Source organism: Cyprinodon tularosa, unplaced genomic scaffold (assembly GCF_016077235.1).
Source record: "Cyprinodon tularosa strain WSP-4 unplaced genomic scaffold, ASM1607723v1 ctg74, whole genome shotgun sequence".
Taxonomy (NCBI): domain Eukaryota; kingdom Metazoa; phylum Chordata; class Actinopteri; order Cyprinodontiformes; family Cyprinodontidae; genus Cyprinodon; species Cyprinodon tularosa.
Genome location: NW_024039496.1, coordinates 2,430,616 through 2,453,381, shown reverse-complemented (window position 1 = coordinate 2,453,381; position 22,766 = coordinate 2,430,616). Strand labels below are relative to the sequence as shown.

At 39.9% G+C, this 22,766-nt stretch overlaps 1 protein-coding gene across 1 annotated transcript in view; it reads right to left on the bottom strand.

The window, feature by feature from the left end:
- The window catches only part of LOC119773038 (EGF-like repeat and discoidin I-like domain-containing protein 3), a 158,973-nt gene that overhangs the window by 100,396 nt on the left and 35,811 nt on the right, over nucleotides 1-22,766 (bottom strand). Inside the window, exons 2-3 of the mRNA XM_038269832.1 lie at nucleotides 20,795-20,824; nucleotides 2,683-2,811 (exon numbers count right to left, since the gene is read on the bottom strand). Coding sequence (XP_038125760.1) covers nucleotides 2,683-2,811; nucleotides 20,795-20,824 — 159 coding nt within the window. The remainder of the gene's footprint in view (nucleotides 1-2,682; nucleotides 2,812-20,794; nucleotides 20,825-22,766) is intronic.

Here is a 22,766-nt window from a genome sequence, read left to right as displayed (position 1 = left end):
ATAAATGACTCAGCCATGATCATGGCTCAAGCAGTGACACTAATCCTACATTAACCCCAGTTTTCTAAAGTAGCTTTAATTATATTTGACATTAAAAAGTTTGAATTTCCACACAAACATTAATTCCAATGTTCAGAGTGTATCATTACTGAAAAAAAATCATTACAGCCCAACCTAGCAAGTACCTGATTGTCATTATCTCTCTCTTAAATGGCCATGAAAATGCATTTGAACTCTTTATTATTTAAAACAATTGTTCTTGAAAGATGTAACATATAATTCCATTAGAGAAATAAAACAATCAGCTGCCAGTTAAATAAGTTGAAAGATTGTTGGTGCCAGAAGGGCTGGTCTGAGTATTTCAGAAACTGTTGATCTACTGGGATTTTGACGCACAACCATCTCTAGGGTTTACAGAGAATGGTCCGAAAAAGAAAAAACATCCAGTGAGCGGCAGTTCTGCGGGCGGAAATGCCTTGTTGATGCCAGAGGTCAGAGGAGAATGGCCAGACTGGTTCGAACTGATAGAAGGGCAACAGTGACTCAAATAACCACCCGTTACAACCAAGGTGGGCAGAAGAGCATCTCTGAACGCACAGTACGTCGAACTTTGAGGCAGATGGGCTACAGCAGCAGAAGACCACAGCGGTGCCACTCCTTTCAGCTAAGAACAGGAAACTGAGGCTACAATTTGCACAAGCTCATCGAAATTGGACAATAGAAGATTGGAAAAACGTTGTTTGGTCTGAAGAGTCTCAAATTCTGCTGCGACATTCGGATGATAGGGTCAGAATTTGGTGTCTACAACATGAAAGCATGGATCCATCCTGCCTTGTATCAACGGTTCAGGCTGGTGGTGGTGGTGTCATGGTGTGGGGAATATTTTCTTGGCACTCTTTTAGCCCCTTGGTACCAATTGAGCATAGTTGCAACGCCACAGCCTACCTGAGTATTGTTGCTGACCATGTCCATCCCTTTATGACCACAATGTACCCAACTTCTGATGGCTACTTTCAGCAGGATAATGCGCCATGTCATAAAGCTGGAATCATCTCAGACTGGTTTCTTGAACATGACAATGAGTTCACTGTACTCAAATGGCCTCCAGAGTCACCAGATCTCAATCCAATAGAGCATCTTTGGGATGTGGTGAAATGGGAGATTCGCATCATGGATGTGCAGCCGACAAATCTGCGGCAACTGTGTGATGCCATCATGTCAATATGGTTCAAAAACTCCCTGAGGAATGCTTCCAGCACCTTGTTGAATCTATGCCACAAAGAATTGAGGCAGTTCTGAAGGCAAAAGGGGGTCCAACCCGTTACTAGCATGGGGTACCTAATAAAGTGGCCGGTGAGTGTATATATATATATATATATATATATATATATATATATATATATATATATATATATATATATATATATATATATATATATATATATATATATATATATATATATATATAAATATAAATAAATAATGTTAGAACTGTAAATTTACAGTCATTGTTACTATTTTTCAAGGCTGCACTTTTAAAAAATAGCTGTTTCTAAATGAAATTTCTTTTTGTTTTTACACTTGTGTAAACAAAATGACAAATAAAATCTGTCTAATATATATATTCTTGATTGTTTGCATTATACACCTTGCCCAGGGACAACGTTTTGAAAACTAGCTTCATACCTAATACTGACACATTTGCAGAAGTCTGTTCCTGACATAAAAAAATTATAAAAAATGTTTTTATTTATTTATTTATTTATTTATCAATTAATAAAATTCATGATTTTTTTTACAATACTTTACAATTATTAATCAGCGAATCAAAAACAATTAAATATGTGATTTAAAATGCTACGAATTCCAAATCTTAGGCAAGGAAAGATGCCCTTTCTTAGCAAGTACAGCAACCCTACAGAATGCATTACTGCCTAGATTACCAGCTGCCAACATCTCCATCGATCGGTAAATGCAGCCCAGCAGACCATCAAGCCACAGCTTCCAGACCTAAACACACTCAGTATACAATCAGACTACAGAGAAAAGGGTAGCAGTGTAATCAAAGACATATCACATTGAGGACACCATCTGCTTCCATCTAGAAAATGGTTCAAAACAGTAAAATGAAGCAAGAACAGAATGACAAGCAGCCTTATTCCAAGATATATGGCTTTCATTCCAACTTCTCTCGTATTTTATTTTATACAGTGGGGTTAAATGTACACATTAATGGTTTGGCTAATTTTAGACATACAGCGTAGTTGCTGCTTACCAGATTATTTTCCAATCATTTCTATAGCCGATAAAAAATTTTTTTCTTTTTAAATATATATTTTAAATAACATGCATGTTTTGTATTTTTTTACCAGCCTGTTTTACCAACAGTTTCATCATAGTTTTGGTACAACTACGACATAAGCTACTTAGTCTAAACAAAGGAAATCAAGTGCAGTTTTACACTTTACTATACCTCACGTTGTGCTTAGCTGAATTTTCAAAAGTAAATCCATTTTTTTCATGGCTTAAAATTTATTCTCATCACATTGTCATTCATTAAGTTGAAATTGTCGTTGATCAAAAGGACATATGTTATCTGGTTTACATCTTTACAAACAGCCTTTGTTTATCTTTTTTGTTTCATGTCACATTGGATTTGGATATTAAAGACAGACTACTTACTGTGCTGGCAGTGAACTCCACTAAAGCCTGGAGGACACTTGCACACATAACCAATGAAGGTATCGCCTCTGTACGTCTCACTGATCTCACACGTTCCTCTGTTGTGGCAAGGGTTCGGATGACAGGGGCCTGTGCACAAACAAAAGGAAACAGACACACATAATGAGTACCATTTGCCAAGTAATTTGCTAAGTAAACAAAAACATAATGCAACTAGATTATTTACTCTTTTGAAGAATATTGTTTTTCTTTGTGTTCTCTCAGAGTAAATAAACCTCACCCAGTCAATAATTTGAGATCCACATAAAACAAAACCATATGTTTTCTGTATGTTTAGAAATTCATTTCTTTAAAACCCTATGAGACTGTGTGCAATTACACAGGTATTTAACTGGGAAACAAAGAGGATGCAAGGCGAGAACCAGGTCTTAAAATTGTTCAATGTCTCCGCTTTAGGAATACCACACTGCTCACTGATGGATGCAAGAAAAAAAGTATAGACTAGGATCAAAGTATTGTAGACTCTGTCAGTATGGTAACTGTTAGTTCTGCATTCAAAATTGCATTCTCTTTTATGGAAGACTGGCAAAAAAAAGCTATTGTTCAAAGAATATAATAGAATTTCAACTCTTTTGATCCCAACAAACTGCTGTGTTTGCACTGAAAGTATTAACATTCATCACCCTTTAAAAAACAATGACCACTGTGAAACATGGCAGCATTAAGCAAATTTTTTCATTTATTAGATTGCTCTAGTCAAACTCTAGATTTAACTTAAACTCAATCTCTAACAACACTTAAAAAAGGACATCCACTAGCACCACCCAATCTCACATGGTTTAAGAGAAAATAATGTATTTGTAATTTAGAGTATTAAAATGCAAGCATGATTATTCTTTCCCTTTACAATTACTTGATACTCTGATTAATCTATAAAATAAAATCCAAATAAATTGTGGAAAATGTTAAATAATATGAACAGTTTTGCCAAACTAGGTGTATCACTATTTAAACTGGTTTGTTGTTTTTTTTTTTATCTCCAGCATTTCTGATTGCTAATTATTAAGGGTTTACCCTTTTATTTACATATGGTGAATGCACATGTACAAATCTGAATCTCTGAGAATGCCTTAATTGATTGCATTTTTAAATTTTCTTCTGCTCCACTGGATGAATGATGGGGATAAACTGGGAGATTGATTGACCTGCTGCCTTTCATTTTTCAATGATTTCAAAACCAGTGGGTGACATGTACCAAAGAGCAGTAGGTTGCAAAATGCCCAACAGTACACACTCTAGAATCTCAGAAAGTTTTCCAACAGGTAAAGCATGATTACGCTTATTTTTTTAATCATACTTTATTAATCATGTCATGGGAAAAGTACAATTTACATTTTATTAAAATTTTATTCACATTTTTATAATGCAAAATTTTTTATGCGTATGCTAAAAGACATTTAAATTTATTAATAAAAAAAATCATAACTTTTCCATCTGAATAACAATATATCAGAGGCCAGCTCAAAGCTTGGGCCCAGACGATTTATAAGCAAGAGTCATTAAAACCAAATCATTATTATAAATCAGCAAGACAGAAACTTGATTTCAAGAAATGAAATAGGCAAACCACTCAGGTTTCCAAAGTTTCCTCTGACAATTTCATAACTTGAGGATCAAAGTCTTCTTTGCAGATTAAGAAAATGTGCTACTATTCGAATACACCTAACAACTTCTTTGCAGCAACCCCTCAATATTATCAAGTGAAAAGCAGGATTTTTTCTTGCAATGGGGATTTGAGATAGGATAAAAGGGAAGAATAAGAAATATATTGGGAAAAAAAGAAACTGTTGGGAAATCTTTTGAGCATTCCTTAAAACGTCTGGCAAAAGAACACAGGAGTGGTTTCAGGGAGACCGTAAAAGTCCTGTATTGACCCAGTTAGGTTCATAGTGCAGTGAATCAGCCCCAGAGGGAACTGGAAATGAAACTGTGTTCATGTTATGGCTTAAAATGTTCTTTCTTCGATGAAAAAGAAAACTTCAAAGAATCGCTGTGCCAGGCCTGTATAATCCTTCTGGAAGAAGGCTAACATTGTTGCCAAATTTACCTTAGCCATGTAGAAAAAGAAAAACTCAAAGGTTCATTTTAACACAATTTCTCAAGGCTGAGGCTTAACATTTTTATAATTTTAGAAAGTTTTGTTCCTGTTTTTACTTTTTCCCACAAACTTACACAATTAGCAACTTGCAAAAGTATTGCAAACTCTCTCACATTTCTATTCTATACTACTACCTGTTGGCATTTTATATAATTGAGGGTAGATCATATTTATGGCATGAACGTGGAAATGGACATATGATTTTCTTTTTTATGTAATAAAAAAAACAGTGATAACCATTCAATCCCACATAGTCAATGCATTGCAAAGATCACTTTACAAAAAAAACACTTAAGAACATTTATTGTCAACAGAAAAGTTTTAATTTACATTTGATAGCATGCACCCTAGGGTCAAAATATAGATACACACTGTGCAAAACAAACAGGAATAAGATTTTTTTTTCTAAATCATTCAATGATTGATAGCTCTGGCTATATATTCTGGGATATTGTTTTGCTTGAAGCTGAATCTCTGTATCTTTAACAATACATTTTTTTTTTTTCGTGACAATCCTCCAGAGAAACCAGGCCCAAAGCCCTCGCTAGCATGAATAAGAATGGACTTGACCTCTACCACCTCCTCATTCCACTTAGTGGGAGAGGGGGGTCATCTTCTCAGATCTTACCAGGAAAGAACTCAATTTTGGTTCACCTCTTTTTAGAGGGGACCAATATCCATGCAGATGTTGTAATATTTTATCTCTAGAATATGAATGTATATACTGTATATTTAACTAGAACTGGATTTGTAGTTAATGGATACATCATTCAAAATTAAGGGTAAAACCAATTTAATGATTTCAAAAATCTAACATCTATGCAAACACTACACACTATTGCAAAATCTAACACAAGGTAGACTAACTGAATAAGTTAAAAGAGGGGGAAAAGGTGTCTAAGAGTCCGTTGAAATGGCTTATAAAGGGTTTATAAGGAAGACCAAATGTCAATACATTCATTAATCTCAGTTAAAAAATAGCAGCAGATATAAATGCAACTATATATACTGTTAAAACAATGTAACTTAATTCAGCTTACAATGGTTACTGTTTAAAAATGTTACAAATCAACAATATAGCATTGTGGCACCTCAGTAAAACTACATTCAACTAACTTAGTTAGATAAAGGGGGGAGGGTGCTTTGATGCAGAGTCAACATGGATCAAGATGGTGGACCTACTACTGTAGGTGGTGATTACCAAATGGTGGACCTTATCATGTGACTAAAGGGGATGGGTCACAGCTTCTCCAAGGTGATTGGTCTTTGTTTTGTCAGTTATTTGAGGTGACAGGAATTTGAGGCTTTGATAACTGTTTCCTTCTTTTTAGCAATGTTGTATCACAACACCGAAAATAACCTTTTTTGGGGAAAATTTGCATTATTTCTCAGGATGAAGTACCAGGATATGAGTCCTACTTAGAATGTATAACCAGTTTTGACCTACTCAGCTCAACTTCCACCTGACCTTTAGAGAAACCCTACTTGCACCCCAACAGGTGATACATCAGTCCTCATCTGTCACCCCTCATCTGGCAGCACACAGGTATGTTTCCAGAAACATTCCACCTGCTGTCAGCTCCAACCATCATTCCCCATGGAACCGACTCCTCCTCAGCAAAGGGGGGTTACACTCCATTGATTCTATTGAGAGGTGCACTGGGTCTAATCAGTTACCATTTGAATAGAAAGAAGTAAATATTTAGCGTTTGTAATGTTAATCTCCATTTGATAGGCAGACAGAATCAAATGCACCCAAACATCTGCTTCATTTCAGGAATGCAGCTTGCCTCTTGACCAGAGGGACACATCAGTGCATAAATCAGGCAGGTCCAGTGTATGTATAAAGCCAAGGCCAGCCAAACATGCACTAATCCCTAACGGCTTCATATTCTATATTCCACATTTCTCAATGTATAAAATGGTTCGTTGTTGAAAGCAATGACTTTTCAGGACATTCTAGAGATTAGATCAATGCCAAATCCTCCCATTATTTAAAGAAATAACATTTATTGGCTTAAATCCATGTTAAATGTTGGTTTTGGCAAGATAAAACCAATAATTACCTAAAACCCACTTAATATTAGCCAATCATAATGCTGATCCCAAACTGGGGGAGCAGAAGTGGGGCCAAGCTGTTCTCAGGAAGTTCATAAGAACCCCAACGCAACCCTCTCCTGCTTTTTGCTTGCTCGAACAGCATCCATACAGTATGGTGCTGATACCATCATGTTTCACAATGGAAAGTCTGTTCATGGTGGTTTTCAGTTTTTGTTAAATGAGGATAAAGCTTAACTCTTTTGGTCTTACCTGACCAAAAATTCCTTCTGCCATATATGTGCTCCATGATTCTATTGGGTTGCGGTGAACTTTTAAACAGAACTTCTTAAGAACATTTTAAAGGCAAAAAGCTTAATCCAATTGACCTGTATTCTTCATATATTCAGATGAAGAGTTTCAGTGCTTTGTCGAATTTGTTTAGCTTTGTATACTGTTTTATTACTTAATAATGCTTTAAACCTTTCCACATATTTAGTGTAAGGGTGATCATGGATCAAGAGGTAGGGAAACATGGTTCCTGTTTTTGGTGGTAAGAGGGCCTGGTGGCACCAATTGTATCCAATTGATTAATCCAGATGTGTTTGGTCATGGTTGCTGAGGTCAGGCACACCTGGACTAATCAGTTCATCCAGTAATGAAAGACTGGAAACAAAAGAGCTGCCTTGAGTTCAGGAGGTGGTGGAGTTGTGCATAGAGCCCATTGCAGCAATTTTTCAGTCAGTTGGGTCCGGGGCAGCTGTGGCTACAATGTGACTTACCAGCATCCCCATGTGAATGTGTATATGAATGGGTAAATGGCTGAATTTCGTGTGAGACATTTTGGGGTTCTAGGACTCAATAAAGCAGGTAATTTACTATCATGGATCTGTCTGCTTTGTTCCTTGGTCTTCATGAAGCTGTCTATTCATTAATGTTCTAACCCATGAGGCCTTAATAAAACAGCTAAATTAACATGGAGAATAAATAATACCAAAATAGACACTACTTACAAATTAAGTGAAATCTGAAAGCAACTGGGTGCAATCATTTTCATTTAAATGTATCAGATTACAGGTAGCTGAATTCCAATGTACACTTCCACCCACAAATCTGCATTTCAGAAACAACAAAACTAAAGCTAAAAAGAAAACTAAGCCTCTTTTCTTTAATGTGATAGTTATGTGTAAACTACATTCAGACACTGGTATACTGTACATCATTGCCAAAATGTTCTTAACAAAAGGCAAAGTCAACTTTATCTCTTTTTGATCATCTTTGTTTATGGGGGAGTATCAAAGAACAACTCAGGGTTTTAGCAATATATAAAATCATGACAAAAGTGAGTATAGGGGTTCTATTGTCAAAACAGTGTACAAGTTGATAAAAAAAAACTTATCTTTGTCTTTTTGTTTCCTTTTTAATGACTGAACTGTATTATAAGCTTATAATTGTGTTAAAAAAAAAAAAAAATTGAAGCTGATCGCACCATTCCAGCCTACCTGCTAAAAATCAGGGACCCTTTATGTTCTACCTGGCCAGGTCCCAGGTCAGTACAGCTTGGCATACAAAAAAGCTGTTGAGCCCTAATTTGCATGGGAATTCATGTTCATGGTAATTAGGTATAAACCAACTGGCTGTGTACAAACTGGTCCATTCATCATGACTATTGTTTTTGCTTTAATATTCAGCTGCAGTGAACAATAACAGAGCCTTGAGTGCATATTTTAGGGAAAAAAAATTGCAAAAATAACACTGCACACTATTTCTCTTGTAACCTTTTTCTTTTTCTCCTTCCCAAATAAGACAAAACTATGATAAATACATGTTTTGTTTTATTTTAAACAACATATCTCATAAACAAATCTTATCAGCTTTAATATACAAAGTTGTAAAACCTGGATGCTTGCAACAATATATCAAATCAAAATGTTGAGATAAAAGAAGGTAATCTGGATTCATATTGTGGCTTATATTATTTCAATGCATTTAAACTATCTTCTGACTTAAAATCAAAGCAAGCTAATATTTCTTGTTCTCACTGCATTTTTTTATGTAGTTCCCTATTTTCATGCCTTTTCAGATGTTTTTAAAAGCATATCTGACTTGTGAAATAAATGAACTTTGACAAGGCTATTATTTCATTTTAAGTGATAAACAACAAAACATCCCCAGGGTGAGAATATCATGCTCTCTTAAGTTAGTGTTACAAATTAAAAGCCACAAGTGCAGAATTTGACAGCATTACAAAAGAGTCTGAAGTGTTGTTAACCTAAAGTTTAAAAGTGCAGTGTGTGGATTGAAAATGAGCTCAACAGAAAAGACGGATCCTAAAAGCAGGAATTGTTACTAGGCACACTGTTTTTTTGTTTTTTTCCCCCTGATATCAATAACCCTCTGGGTATAATTGACAAAGTAGTTAATCTTGCCGAAGAGATATTTTTATCAAACCTAGGTACCGTATCAGCACTGTTGAAAATCACACATCCCCTAAAAAGAGTAATCTGTTATATTTTACTCAGAAACTGCTTTCAGAGTAAAAAAAGGTTTGGCAGTTGTTGATCTGAATATAAACAATATAAATAACATTGCAAAATGGAAATAAAATGGGAAAAAGGTAAGAAAGACACACCAGATGGAGATGAAGGATTAAAACATGCTAAAAGATGTAGATATAGTGTTGTCTACGTAAGTAAAAGCCAATTTTGAGTTCCTTTTGGGGTTTGCTTGTTTCACTAGATTTGCATACTGTATAAAACAGTAATTTAATTTATTACCCACAAATTACTCAGGTTTCTATTTTAACAATGATGTCATAATCAGATCCCAGATACTGGCTCACAGGATTTTTCAAGAAATAGTATCAGAATAGCCACATGCACTGAAATTCTAATACCTGTAGTCAACCTACCACCTAAGATTTATTAAAGTGAAACTGAAAAAGCAGTAAGCTTTTGTAAAATGTGATGATTAACATGATGAAGAGATGCCAACTAGTGTTGCTGACATCTCTGTGGATTTAGATCTGTAAAAGTACAGTACATGACAGCAGTTTACTTGCTACTTCAAAACAGCAGTTTGAAAACAGCAGTTTGAATTTCTCCAGAAGGTATAAATAAAATGACATGGTTATTTAAATTAACTAGAAGAACAGATGCTGTTTAGCCAAAGAATTAGGTAGAATTCAGGTTTAACATTATCTTTTAATTCTACCTTGTTTTTTTTTATGACTGGAAGTTATATTGTATTAATGTATTTGAGTGAGCCAGGCACTTTAAAAACTACGCAGAACCAATGGGAGGAGCCAAATATGAGGGTGCTGCTAAGGAGTCCTTCGAAACATAAGGACTTGGGGCTCAAGACCTGGGATAGAGTATCAAAATACCAAGGTAAACAGGCAGGATTCTCAGCAGCAATAAATAAAATAGTTGCAATGACCTTACAGCAACTCTGTAAGAGCATTGCTAATATCCGATTACTACTGTGATTGTAAAATGAAAGCAAAATACTACTTTCTCTAAGATGGCTTGAAATGCCACTCGTGTGTGGTTTGATGAATAGATGTGAGGTGTAAGTCCAGAGGAACCATTTGGGGCTTGTGCGAATATCATCTGAGGCTGTGATACCAATGGTCGCTCAAAGATTGATGGGAGCCTGTGTCATTTCCAGCGTAGGCTTTGTGTTTTTTTTTTTCAGCTGCAAAACAAAGGCCAATAAATCAGCTCAGAGAATGTGACCAACGGTTAAACATTTGAAAGCATAATATACCTTCTGTGTGGATCAATCAGAAATACGTGACATTCCACGGTTATGGCAATATATAGTCTTAATGTACATCTTATCTTAAAGGTAAATGATATCCCAGGCATTCGGAAAAAGGGTATGGAAACTTGGAAACAACTGGGCTGTGTGCAGTTACACAAATAAAGGTCCACATTCTATTACCTTCCACCAAACTCAAAGTGTTGGGATCTGGAGATCTGCCACCTGTCTCCAGCAGAGAGCACTATGGGTCTCCTGAGCTGGAGCCTCCCGCACACCTAAGGATCATCAGCCCATCAGGAGACCTCCTACTTAAGCAGCGACCAGACCTGTCTTCAGCGCCGGAGTGTTGACCGGTTTTGGTTAGCGGAACCTGAGCCTCAACCTGAACTTGAATCTCTGTCTGCTCTAGAGAGCAACCTGATCCTAATCAGTCTCTGTCCTCTCTGCTCACAGGAAACCCGACTGAACTCAGTAGCTCTGGAGGAGCTCATGTTTGGAAACCTGCCTGCCTGCCCAAGGAACCCAAACCTGAAGATCATCTGCCTGAATCTTCCTGCTAGTTCTCAGGAGAGAACTAGAAGAACAACTCAAGGTCTGAATCTCGCTAGCCTGAAGCTAAGCTCTGTCGCTGCTGAACTCTCTGCTGGAACCACAGTCTCTGGACCCAACCGGTTCCCTCTCTCCACTGAACAGTCTGAACCTCATCAGGTACAAACCAAGATCCAAAACTCTGCCAAGCTATCGCTGCCACCTGGCTAACCAAACTATCCCTCTCTGCAGATACTCTGTGAAACCGAGTTCCCGGACCAGTACCAGAAGCAGTGCTTTGTTTACTCTGTGTAGCATCTCTTTAATAAACTGTTTAACTTTTACCCTGCTTCGTGTGGTGTTCTGCATGTGGGTTTAATCACAGAGACCCATCATGACACAAAGTGAGTTTAGTGAGCAATTTTTGGAGACAGTGTCGTAGATGAATGGCTAGTCATCAGTCAGTCTTCAATTTTAAATTACTATATATGTCATAGACATATACTGTACTCCTTTTAGATAGGTGTACATATTAAAATAATTATATTGGTACATTAATATTAGATTTGCAGTAGTTGTAAGACATACTCATCAAACTAGCACAAAGAAATGTGTATAATTCATTACCATTTTCCTCAAAGATAGAAGTTAACAAGATAAACCTGTTATTAAAAGTTTAAGTTTTATTTTAAAAAAAGAGCAGTTTTAAGGTTCAGATTAGATTTTAAGGTGGGATTATCACCTGGAAACAAGACCCAGTTGTCATGATCGGTACACTAATGTGACCCAATTATGCAGAACACCACGACACAGGAAACAGATGAAAAGTTAACAGAGTTTATTGAAGACAATCCAACGATAGTATGTTCTGGTTATGGTCCTGGGCAAACGGGTTCACCGGAGTCTGTGAGGAAGACAGTTAGTTAGCTGGGCTCTTAGCGGTTTGTCCTTTGATTGTCTCTGGTTTGTACCTTGTGGGTCCTTGAATGGATCTTGGAGAGGAAGGTTGTTGGAACTGGAGAGAGTCTGATTAGCTGAGTCCGTTAGCTGCTTCAGCGTCTTGCTTCTGAAAGGTAGCTGACCTTGACTTAGGATCTCCAGCTCTTGGTCCAGAGCTGCAAGAGAATCCAGGGGAAGTCTTCAGGTTTGGCTCTGAGGGCAGGCTCGGTGGGTTAAGCTCTTCCAGAGCTTCACGAAGGAGAATCAGATTTTCCTGGAAAAACAGAGACAAGATTTGGATCCTGTCAGGATCTCAGAGCAAGTAAAGTTCTCAGAGGTTCAGGGCTTAGGTGCTAACCAACTGGCTCAACACTGCGGCGTTGAGGCAAGGTCTGAAGACAGCTTAAGTAGAGGGTCCTCCTGATGATGGTAACGAGCAGCAGCTGTGCAGAGGGCTCTGCTCAGGAGGATCCACGGCGGACTCTGCTGGAGAAGAGAGGTACTTCTCCAGCTTCCAACAGTACCCCCCCCTCAACGACCGCCCCTTGGCGGTCCGGAGGAAGTAGATGGGCAGGAACGCTCATACTCCTCGATCAGGGAAGGATCGAGGATGTAAGAGCCGGGAACCCACTGACGGTCTTCAGGTCCGTAGCCCTCCCAGTCGACGAGGTACTGCCAGCCACTACCTCGCCGACGGGAGTCCACGATGCGATGGACGGTAAAAGCCGGGTGGCCATCGACTTCCAGGGCGGGTGGTGGGGAGTCGGATGGCGGGCACAGAGGGCTAGAGACTACGGGCTTGACCTGAGAAACATGAAAGGTGGGGTGGATGCGAAGACTCGGAGGTAACTGGAGACGGACTGCGGAGGGACTGATGACCTGGGAAACCTTAAATGGACCGATGAATCTGGGAGACAGTTTCCGAGACATTCCCTTGAGGGGAATGTCTCGGGTGGACAGCCATACCTCCTGTCCGATGGCGTACTCGGGAGCGGGACGTCTCCTGGAGTCGGCAAAAAGTTTGGTGGTCTCTGATGATTTGTTGAGGGTGGTGATGGTTTCTTTCCAAATCCTTTGACAGCGACGGATGTGTTGGTTGATGGTCTTGACTGCTATCTCCTTTTCATCTGCGGGGAAAAGTGGTGGTTGGTATCCATGACTGACCTGAAATGGTGACTGGCCGGTGGAAGCTGATCTCTGGGAGTTATGGGCGTACTCGATCCAAGGTAGATACTGGCTCCAGTCGGTGGGGTTGTTGGAAGTTAGGCAGCGGAGGGTGGATTCTAGGTGCTGATTCATGCGCTCGGTCTGACCATTGGATTGTGGATGATAACCTGAAGTCAAGGCAGACTTACAGCCCAGAGCTGAACAGAAGGCTTTCCAAACTTGTGAAACGAATTGAGGACCACGGTCTGATAGGATTTCCTGGGGAATGCCATGTAATCTGAAGACGTGTTTCACGAGAAGCTGAGCAGTCTGGAACGACGAGGGGAGGTTCCTGAGAGGGACTAAATGACAGGACTTGGAAAAACGGTCAACGATGGTGAGTATAGTGGACATACCTCGAGAGATGGGGAGACCAGTGACGAAATCTATGGCAATGTGGGACCATGGACGTGAAGGAATCGGAAGGGGTTGTAACAGACCAGAGGGTGGCTGATGCGAGGCCTTGTTTCTAGCACAAATGGGGCAGGCCAGCACATATTCCTTTACGTCCCTGTGGAGAGTGGGCCACCAGAAGCGTCTGGTGATGAGAGCGATGGTTCTACTGACTCCAGGGTGGGCCGAGAATTTGGCAGTGTGCATCCATTGAATGAGCCTGGACCTGACGGAAGACGGAACATAAGTTCTGTTAGCCGGACCGTTACCTGGGTCGGGTTCCGTGGCCAGGGCGGAGTTAATAAGATCGGAGATCTCCCAGTTCACGACTCCCACAGTACAAGAGGCCGGGAGGACTGGCTCTGGTGTCTCGGGTTGATCGACGGAGTATAGGCGCGAGAGGGAGTCTGGTTTCACATTCTTAGATCCGGGTCTGTAGGAGATAACGAGATTAAATCTGGAGAAGAAAATGGACCACCTGGACTGACGAGGGTTGGCCTGTTTGGCAGACTGGATGCTAGCAAGGTTCTTGTGATCAGTCCAGACTAGAACCGGGTGCTCAGCTCCCTCTAACCAGTGTCTCCACTCCTCCAACGCCAATTTGATGGCTAATAGTTCTCGATCTCCAACGCCGTAGTTCTGTTCTGCTGATGAGAGTCTGCGAGAGAAAAAAGCACATGGATGAATCTTTTGATCTGAGTCGAGTCTCTGGGAAAGGACGGCTCCAACGCCAGAATCCGAAGCGTCGACCTCCAGGATGAACTGTTTAGAAGGGTCGGGCTGAATTAACACTGGTGCTCTGGAAAACAAAGATTTCAGTTTGTCAAAAGCAGACTGAGCTTCGGGAGTCCATTGAAAATTCCTCTTAACTGAAGTTAAAGAGGTCAGAGGTTGAGCCGTCTGGCTATAATTTCTAATGAAACGACGGTAAAAATTGGCGAACCCCAAAAACCTTTGAAGCTGTTTTCGATCTTCAGGAATCGGCCAGTCCAAAACCGCCTTTATCTTGTCCTCAGCAGGCTTAACCTGCCCGCCCTCGAGCACAAACCCCAAAAAGGTCACTGATGGTTGGTGGAACTCACACTTTTCTGCCTTGACGAATAACTTGTTCTCCAGTAGCCTCTGTAACACCAGGCGGACATGTTTCTTGTGCTCAGTTAAGTTCCGTGAATAAATGAGACTGTCGTCTATATAGACAAAGACAAACACATTTAAAAAGTCTCTGAGAACATCATTCACTAGTGCTTGAAAGCAGGCGGGGGCGTTTGTTAAACCAAAAGGCATTACCAGGTACTCGAACTGACCCAATGGTGTCTTGAAAGCAGTCTTCCATTCATCTCCTTCTCTGATTCTGAGGAGATGATATGCGTTTCTCAGATCCAATTTGGTGAAGACTGTTGCCCCCTGAACAGGTTCAAAAGCAGAGGCTAGGAGAGGTAGAGGGTACTTATTCTTTATGGTGATTTGGTTCAACCCTCTGTAGTCAATGCATGGTCTTAACGAACCATCCTTCTTGCCAACAAAAAAGAAACCAGCACCCAAAGGAGAAGAGGACGGGCGAATAATTCCAGCAGCTAAAGACTCGTTAATATACTTCTCCATTGTCTCTCGTTCTGGCTTGGAGATGTTATATAAACGGCTGCTGGGTAACGGTGCACCAGGTAACAACTCAATAGCACAGTCATATGGTCTATGTGGTGGAAGGGACGTAGCACTGACCTTACTGAAAACCGGGGCCAAGTCATGGTACTCAAAGGGAACTGAAGATAGGTCAGGAGAGTCCATCTCTCCCCCACCCCTAGGAGGCCCCACCACGGGGGCTGCCGACCGAAGACAAGTCTCATGACATGACGTAGACCATGCTTCCACGTGACGTTCAGTCCAATTAATGCGTGGGTTGTGTTTCTCCAGCCATTCGAATCCAAGCACCAACGGGGAACATGCGGAGGGAATAACAAAAAATGTGATAGTTTCACGATGGTTACCTGAGAGGAGGAGCTCGAGGGGTTGGGTTTGATGAGTAACTTGGTGGAGATTTTTCCCATCAATGGCAGAGACACGGAGGGGTTGAGAAAGAGGAACAGTTTCAATCATCAATTGTCGAACGAGGTTAGAGTCTATGAGGTTCCGTTCACAGCCTGAGTCAATAAAGGCAGAAAAAGAGAGGTTCTGATTATTACAAAACAAGGTGGCAGGCAGCATCAATCGAGGAGATTTCTTAGAGTTGGTTTGGCCCGCCAGACTCCTCAGATCCTCTGGCGGGCCCTGCCTTTTGATTTTGCCGGGCAGGAAGCAATGAAATGTCCACTTTCACCACAATAGATGCAAAGTCTGCTCAAAAAACGTCTTTGTCTCTCCTCAGGAGTAAGCCGAGTGTGTCCCACCTGCATAGGTTCGACCTCCGTACCACCTGAATATGAAGCCTGAAAAGGCAGAGGGAGGGACTGGGCTTTTGGTCGGTCTGTGGGAGGAGAAGAAACAGTCACAATATTTGATGCAGAAGTAGAGGCGTGAGACCCAGAATTTCTTAACTTAGAGCTGTTTCTGGCTCTAATTCTGTTATCCAATCTAATTGTTTGTTTAATTAGATCCTCAAGGGAGGCTGGTTCGTCGAGAGTTGCCAGTTCGTCTTTAATATTCTCATTTAAGGCCATGAAATAAGCTCCCTTCAGAGCACTTTGATTCCATCCGGAAGCTGCTGCCTTAACCCGGAAGTTGATCGAAAAATCAGCCACAGATGAATCTCCCTGCTTAATACTGAAAAGAGCACGAGAGTCAATTGTTTGATCAGTTTCCTGATTAAAAACCTGGGAGAATTCAGAAATGAATTCAGAGTATCGGCAGTTGAGACTTTCATCTGAGGGAAATCTGGCCTGGGCCCACTCCAAAGCTCTTCCTGTTAGTTGAGAGAGAATAAAGGTTATTTTCTTAAAGTCCGTCGAAAAGCTGTTTGGAGAGTTCTGGAACAATAATCTGCACTGAAATAAAAATCCTCTGCAATCCTTCATATTACCAGAGAATTTTTCAGGAAGGCTTAGGCGGAACTCTGATGACGTCACTGCTGGTGACCTCGGAGGGGGAACTGGACCCGGAAAAGGTTGCGCTGCCGGTGTGGCGTTAGCACTGTTCATGAAATTAGCATAGCTCTGAAGCTTTTGATTGTTAGTTTCCACAAGACAGTATAACTCACGGAGAGTCTGAGCTTGTCCATAAATTTGTGCATCTTGCTCCTCCAATCGACGGCGGATGTGCTCTGCTGGGTCCTGTGTTTGGCCGCAGTGTTCTGTCATGATCGGTACACTAATGTGACCCAATTATGCAGAACACCACGACACAGGAAACAGATGAAAAGTTAACAGAGTTTATTGAAGACAATCCAACGATAGTATGTTCTGGTTATGGTCCTGGGCAAACGGGTTCACCGGAGTCTGTGAGGAAGACAGTTAGTTAGCTGGGCTCTTAGCGGTTTGTCCTTTGATTGTCTCTGGTTTGTACCTTGTGGGTCCTTGAATGGATCTTGGAGAGGAAGGTTGTTGGAACTGGAGAGAGTCTGATTAGCTGAGTCCGTTAGCTGCTTCAGCGTCTTGCTTCTGAAAGGTAGCTGACCTTGACTTAGGATCTCCAGCTCTTGGTCCAGAGCTGCAAGAGAATCCAGGGGAAGTCTTCAGGTTTGGCTCTGAGGGCAGGCTCGGTGGGTTAAGCTCTTCCAGAGCTTCACGAAGGAGAATCAGATTTTCCTGGAAAAACAGAGACAAGATTTGGATCCTGTCAGGATCTCAGAGCAAGCAAAGTTCTCAGAGGTTCAGGGCTTAGGTGCTAACCAACTGGCTCAACACTGCGGCGTTGAGGCAAGGTCTGAAGACAGCTTAAGTAGAGGGTCCTCCTGATGATGGTAACGAGCAGCAGCTGTGCAGAGGGCTCTGCTCAGGAGGATCCACGGCGGACTCTGCTGGAGAAGAGAGGTACTTCTCCAGCTTCCAACACCAGTTTTGTTCTAAGCGGCTCTGCATAATACATTTTGCTTTATTTCAAACTGATTTAGAGGCCAGAATTGAAAATGAGCGCATAACCAAAAATGAAACTGTTCTGCGTTTGATTAAATTTTCTCCCCCATCTTACAAAGTACTGAGTTAATAGTGATAAGTCAGCCTATCAAATAAACCTTGTAAGCGCTTCATGAAAAATGTATTCAAAAGAGCAGGAAACTGGCACACACATCTGAACATACACATTACACCTCTCTCATGAGCGTGAAATTTGCATGTTAGCTCCTGAGATCTGACTATGCACCTAGCAACATCACAGAGAAATCTAGTATGGCCTAATTGTGTCAATTCTATTTTAACCCAACCTCTTTTTTTCTATGATGACTTCACTGTTTTATGGCTTTCCTTTTGATTGCACCAATCCTGCACCTCCTCCGATGAAAGTTGGCACCTCATCACTAATATTGCCTCGTCTCTCAGCCTGTGTTCCCCCGCACTTATGCTTTCAGAGAGTTCCTGGCCTCTAATTTATTTGTTCCTTCCCAATCAACCATTTTAGTCCATCAGCATTTCACAGCATGAAACAAATACACTTAAAGATAATTGTGGTAAGAATTTTGCACGAATGAAATTATTCAGAAATACACTTAAAGATAATTGTGGTAAGAATTTTGCAGGAATGAAATTGTTCAGGATATGTCAAATGAATACCCAAAAGGAGAGGTCAGGCTTGAGATCAGCTGGGAGTCGGGGAAGAACGAGAGGACACAGGAGTTAAGAAATGCCATGAAAATGTCAATGTTATAGCAAGCTGGCTACAAAGGCTCCCTTGATAATAAAAAAAAAATAGCAATTTAGGTTGGAGCTCTGTCTAACAGAAAATATAAAAAGACAAAAATGCCTGGGTCTTAACAGGGTTTCTTATTTTTAATGGAATATAAATATACCAAGTGGATAGAAAAAAAAATCCAGGATTCCACAGAAAGCAGATCCACATTTCATACTTTCACAGTTTTAAGAGTACAGGTTTGAATGCAGTTTTAATACATTTTAATAAATACACATCATATTTGCTCACATATACGCTGCCCTGAGTGCCACAAAATATTGTTTAATATATGCACACAAAGGCTCTGGCTCAATATGCAGAATAAATATATGACAGTCTTCAAAGAGGATCTAATTTACCTAATTCCTCAAATCCATCAGAAGTAATTTGGCCCTTCATGTCAATCTGCCCTATATTCTCTAACAAGTCCAGTTTCAGGTCAGTGAGCACAAGATTGAGCACAGGTCAGTGAGCACAAGATTATAACCACCTCAGCTCTCAACTCCATAAGAGACATTTCTGCTGTGCTCTTACTTTAACAGTTTTCATGCTTTTGTAAAGCAGACCGTTACTGTTGAACAAATATAGAGAGTATGTACATTTTTAATAATTACTTTGCTAAAAATTACTTTTTCTGAGCATTTGCCATTACTGTGAGGGTTTTTTCTTTTACTATACAATTTACTTTTGTTCCTATTGTGTCTTTTTTCCACATTTGAGTCTGATGCAGAGCTTAATTGGCCACTTCATTATTATGACAATGCCTATTTATAACTATGTGCTTTTGTTCCACTCAGCTGTATTCTATTCTATTTGCTTAGTTTTTATGTTTTTACTTTTTGTGTTTCGTGAGCTGTAGTTCTCTACTGTAGTTGTCATGATCCTGGTGTATCTGCTCTTGTTTCAGTCTCTGGACTTCAATGGCTGAAAGAGCATTCCTTGAGCTTTCACCTAAGCACCAAACCTCTCTCATCCTAATCCCAATAATTAATTTATCCTGGAGGTGGATGATTCTGACACAGCAGTATGGGCTGTTCTGTCCCAGAACTCTGAGAGGGATGGTAAGCTACACCCCTGTGTGTTCTTCTCTCATTGTTTAAATGAATGAAAGAGGATTTTTTCACAGAAATTAAGTGTTCAGATTCATCTAAAATTACTTAATTGATGGCTAGCATTCTTGCACATACTGTGTGCTTACCCCCCCCCCCAAAAAAAATAAATAAATAAAAATAAAATCCATAAACTCTGGCTATGGTTGGGCCTACAAACAGTAAAAAATGATTGGCTACATGTTTGCCAATCAAACATGTTGCGCACATTATTTACGTAGGTTCCAATGGTAACTCATATGCTGTTTTGCTAGCGGTCCACCATCACGCTGGAGAATGAAGAAGTACTGTAAATAGAATTATAAAAATATCTAAACACTGTGGCTACAAGGCATGCAATATAATAGACCTATATATACAGTAAGATAAAAATGTAGAATGATAATCCCTATGGTCTAATGTAATAAAAAAGTGATTTAAAAAAAATAGAAAAACATTCGGCCGCAGCTGGGACCAAATCCTCAACCTTCAGAACTGCAGACCACTCACTCTACCCTCTACGCTAACTGCTCACAACACGTAACTCCCCTCCCAGTTTGCCAATTGATCTATCTAATTCTGACTCATGGGACGCCGAAATAGACTCAGACTGCCACCTAGTGGCTATAGTAGTCACATGTTTTTCACGCAATTTGTGAAACACGGGGAGCGTGATTGAAGTGTTCATTTCCAACCAGCGCCCACTGTACTTCTACGCTGTTTTGCTGCTGCAGCTTTTTTTTATATTTGTTTACTCTTTAAATCTCAAAGTAAGTTGCAGCTGCAGCAGCGGCAACACACTAGCAAATTGCAAATATAACTTGCAGTGATAACGCCGGCATAGAACTCCTCTTCTTATGGAGATTTCCTTCTGACTAGGTGCATCCTGGCACTTTGCTGCCTCTCAAGGTGAAATACAAAATTACCGGCAGAGTCGTTTCAAGCATAGAGAACTTTTGCGAAGGAGGGGGGACTGATGCATATGCATGGTTCAAAAATACACGAACAGCCGTTGAACATATCTTTCACCACAGAGTCCTCTTTCCTGCCTTTAAGTCCCCCTGATAGAAACTACAGTGTGCGATACCATGAATATTTGGCCATTAAACTGGCACCAAACAAAGGTACCCACAAACAAGCAGAAACCAAAGAACAGATAGATATCCTTTAAAACATTTCCTACCTGGAGAAGTTGGATCCTCACCATCTGCTCCTGTGTAGAGGAAAAGGGGAAGAAGGAGATAATGGAAAAAAAAAAAATTAGCTTTAACACAACTTTCTCTTAATGTTAAAGACTGCATTTGAGTCCAACACCAACAATTTGGCTACACTATTACCTGTATAATGGGCTACATGCACATTTGACATGGAATCCTCTGAAGAATAACATATGGTAAAAAAAACAGGCAAAGCTGCCATCTGTAGGCCACCATATGACCAAAGCAGCACATTACCCCGTTTGGCAGACACACTTGTCTACTTCAACCTGAGCTTTGAGGCTCTAGTCCAGCTTTCACAGCTGAGATTTGGCCTGTCTACTATCATTAACAAAATCCTCAATCTCCATCATAACCCGTGAAATTGCTCCAAAAACTGTGCCTGGAAGCTGATACAGAGAAAATAAGCGAAGGGCATTAGATGCTGGGGATAACAAAAAAAGCTGGAGTTACTATAGTGGATGATAAGAAATGTAAACCAATGCATGGATGGATGAACCAACAAAGACAATCTTAAGGCACAGGATTTGCTGCCCTGTAAAACAAAATATGTATGAATGTGATTTTATGAAACATAGACAATAACATAGCTTACTGTTTGCTTCATTAAACTGAATACTGAACAGATATTTGCATACAGAAGGTTTAAGCTACACAGGTCATAAAGCTGACCAGTAGACAGTTGGAGCGCTTTTATTATGGTGATAAATATGTACAAATATATACCCGTATTTCTATGGTTTCCAGTCATAAAACAAAGCAGAATAGAATAATGGATTCCTTTTTATGAACCAATACCTGTTTCTTTTAAAATGGATTTTCGTTTCCTTACCCCACATTGATTCAAATTATTAAACAAAAAATGTATGTAAATGAAATCGCATTACCTATCTTATTTCAAACATAGCAGAACATCTGTACTAACATTTTTTTTATATTTCTATAGTGACCCTTAGTACTAAAATGTAATCTGTTTGTTTAAATCAAACTTGTTCATGTAATTTGACAAAAAGGATTCTAGTGTATTGAAGAGACAAAAATTTTATTCAAAACCACAGTTTTTCACACTCCATTGAGTGAGAGGAGGCTTTGACCAAAGTCACATAAAGCCAAAGCACTTTGTCAGCCCCTCATCTGTCTGACAGCACAAGCTCCCCTCTCTGTTTCCTCATGCATATAGTCCAGTGTAATCCCCAAACAAGCACATTCCATTTTTTTGCTTTGTGTGTTGTTGATTTTTTTGTCTTCAATTTTTTTCTCCCTCCCTTACTTTCCATAGAGGTCAAGGCGGAAACTTGAAAGTCCTTAGACACATTTTGTATACACACATAATTGCACACTAGCAAATGGAAAACAAGTAATAATAAAGAGAGGGGAGAAAAAAAAACATGTGCCTCGGAGCACAGACAACGCTTCACACCCACACATAAATACACATGCAGAGAAGATAAAGAAGCAGAACATGAAGGTGTTTTTTCTCGCTCTCCAAGTGTTGATGTTGTGAATCACAAAACAGCGAAAAATACCGGGCACATAAAACACTTGGCTGGTGTTCTACATAGATGAGTGAAACCATTCAACATATGCTACATCTTAAGGTTTATCTCCTGTGGATAAAAACATTGGTTTATCTAATACTGTCAGACAAATCTGTGTCTTAATATCATAAAGAAACAAATTATAGGCAAAGCAGGGACTATAAAGTAGAATATAATCACAGCTAAATGAATGTCTACTTCCAGAAACATTCAGTAGACTCCAGAATTAAAATAAGGCTATGTATCAGAATCAAGGAGCACATTGAAGTTAAGCCCCTGTAGTAGTTAAACCTAGTTTCAAACCAATAAATCATTGAGGATGGAGGGTGGAGCTTGCAACATTTTTCACACTACAAACACCAAATGTCTTCAGAGGCAAAGGGAACAGAAATTCATATGA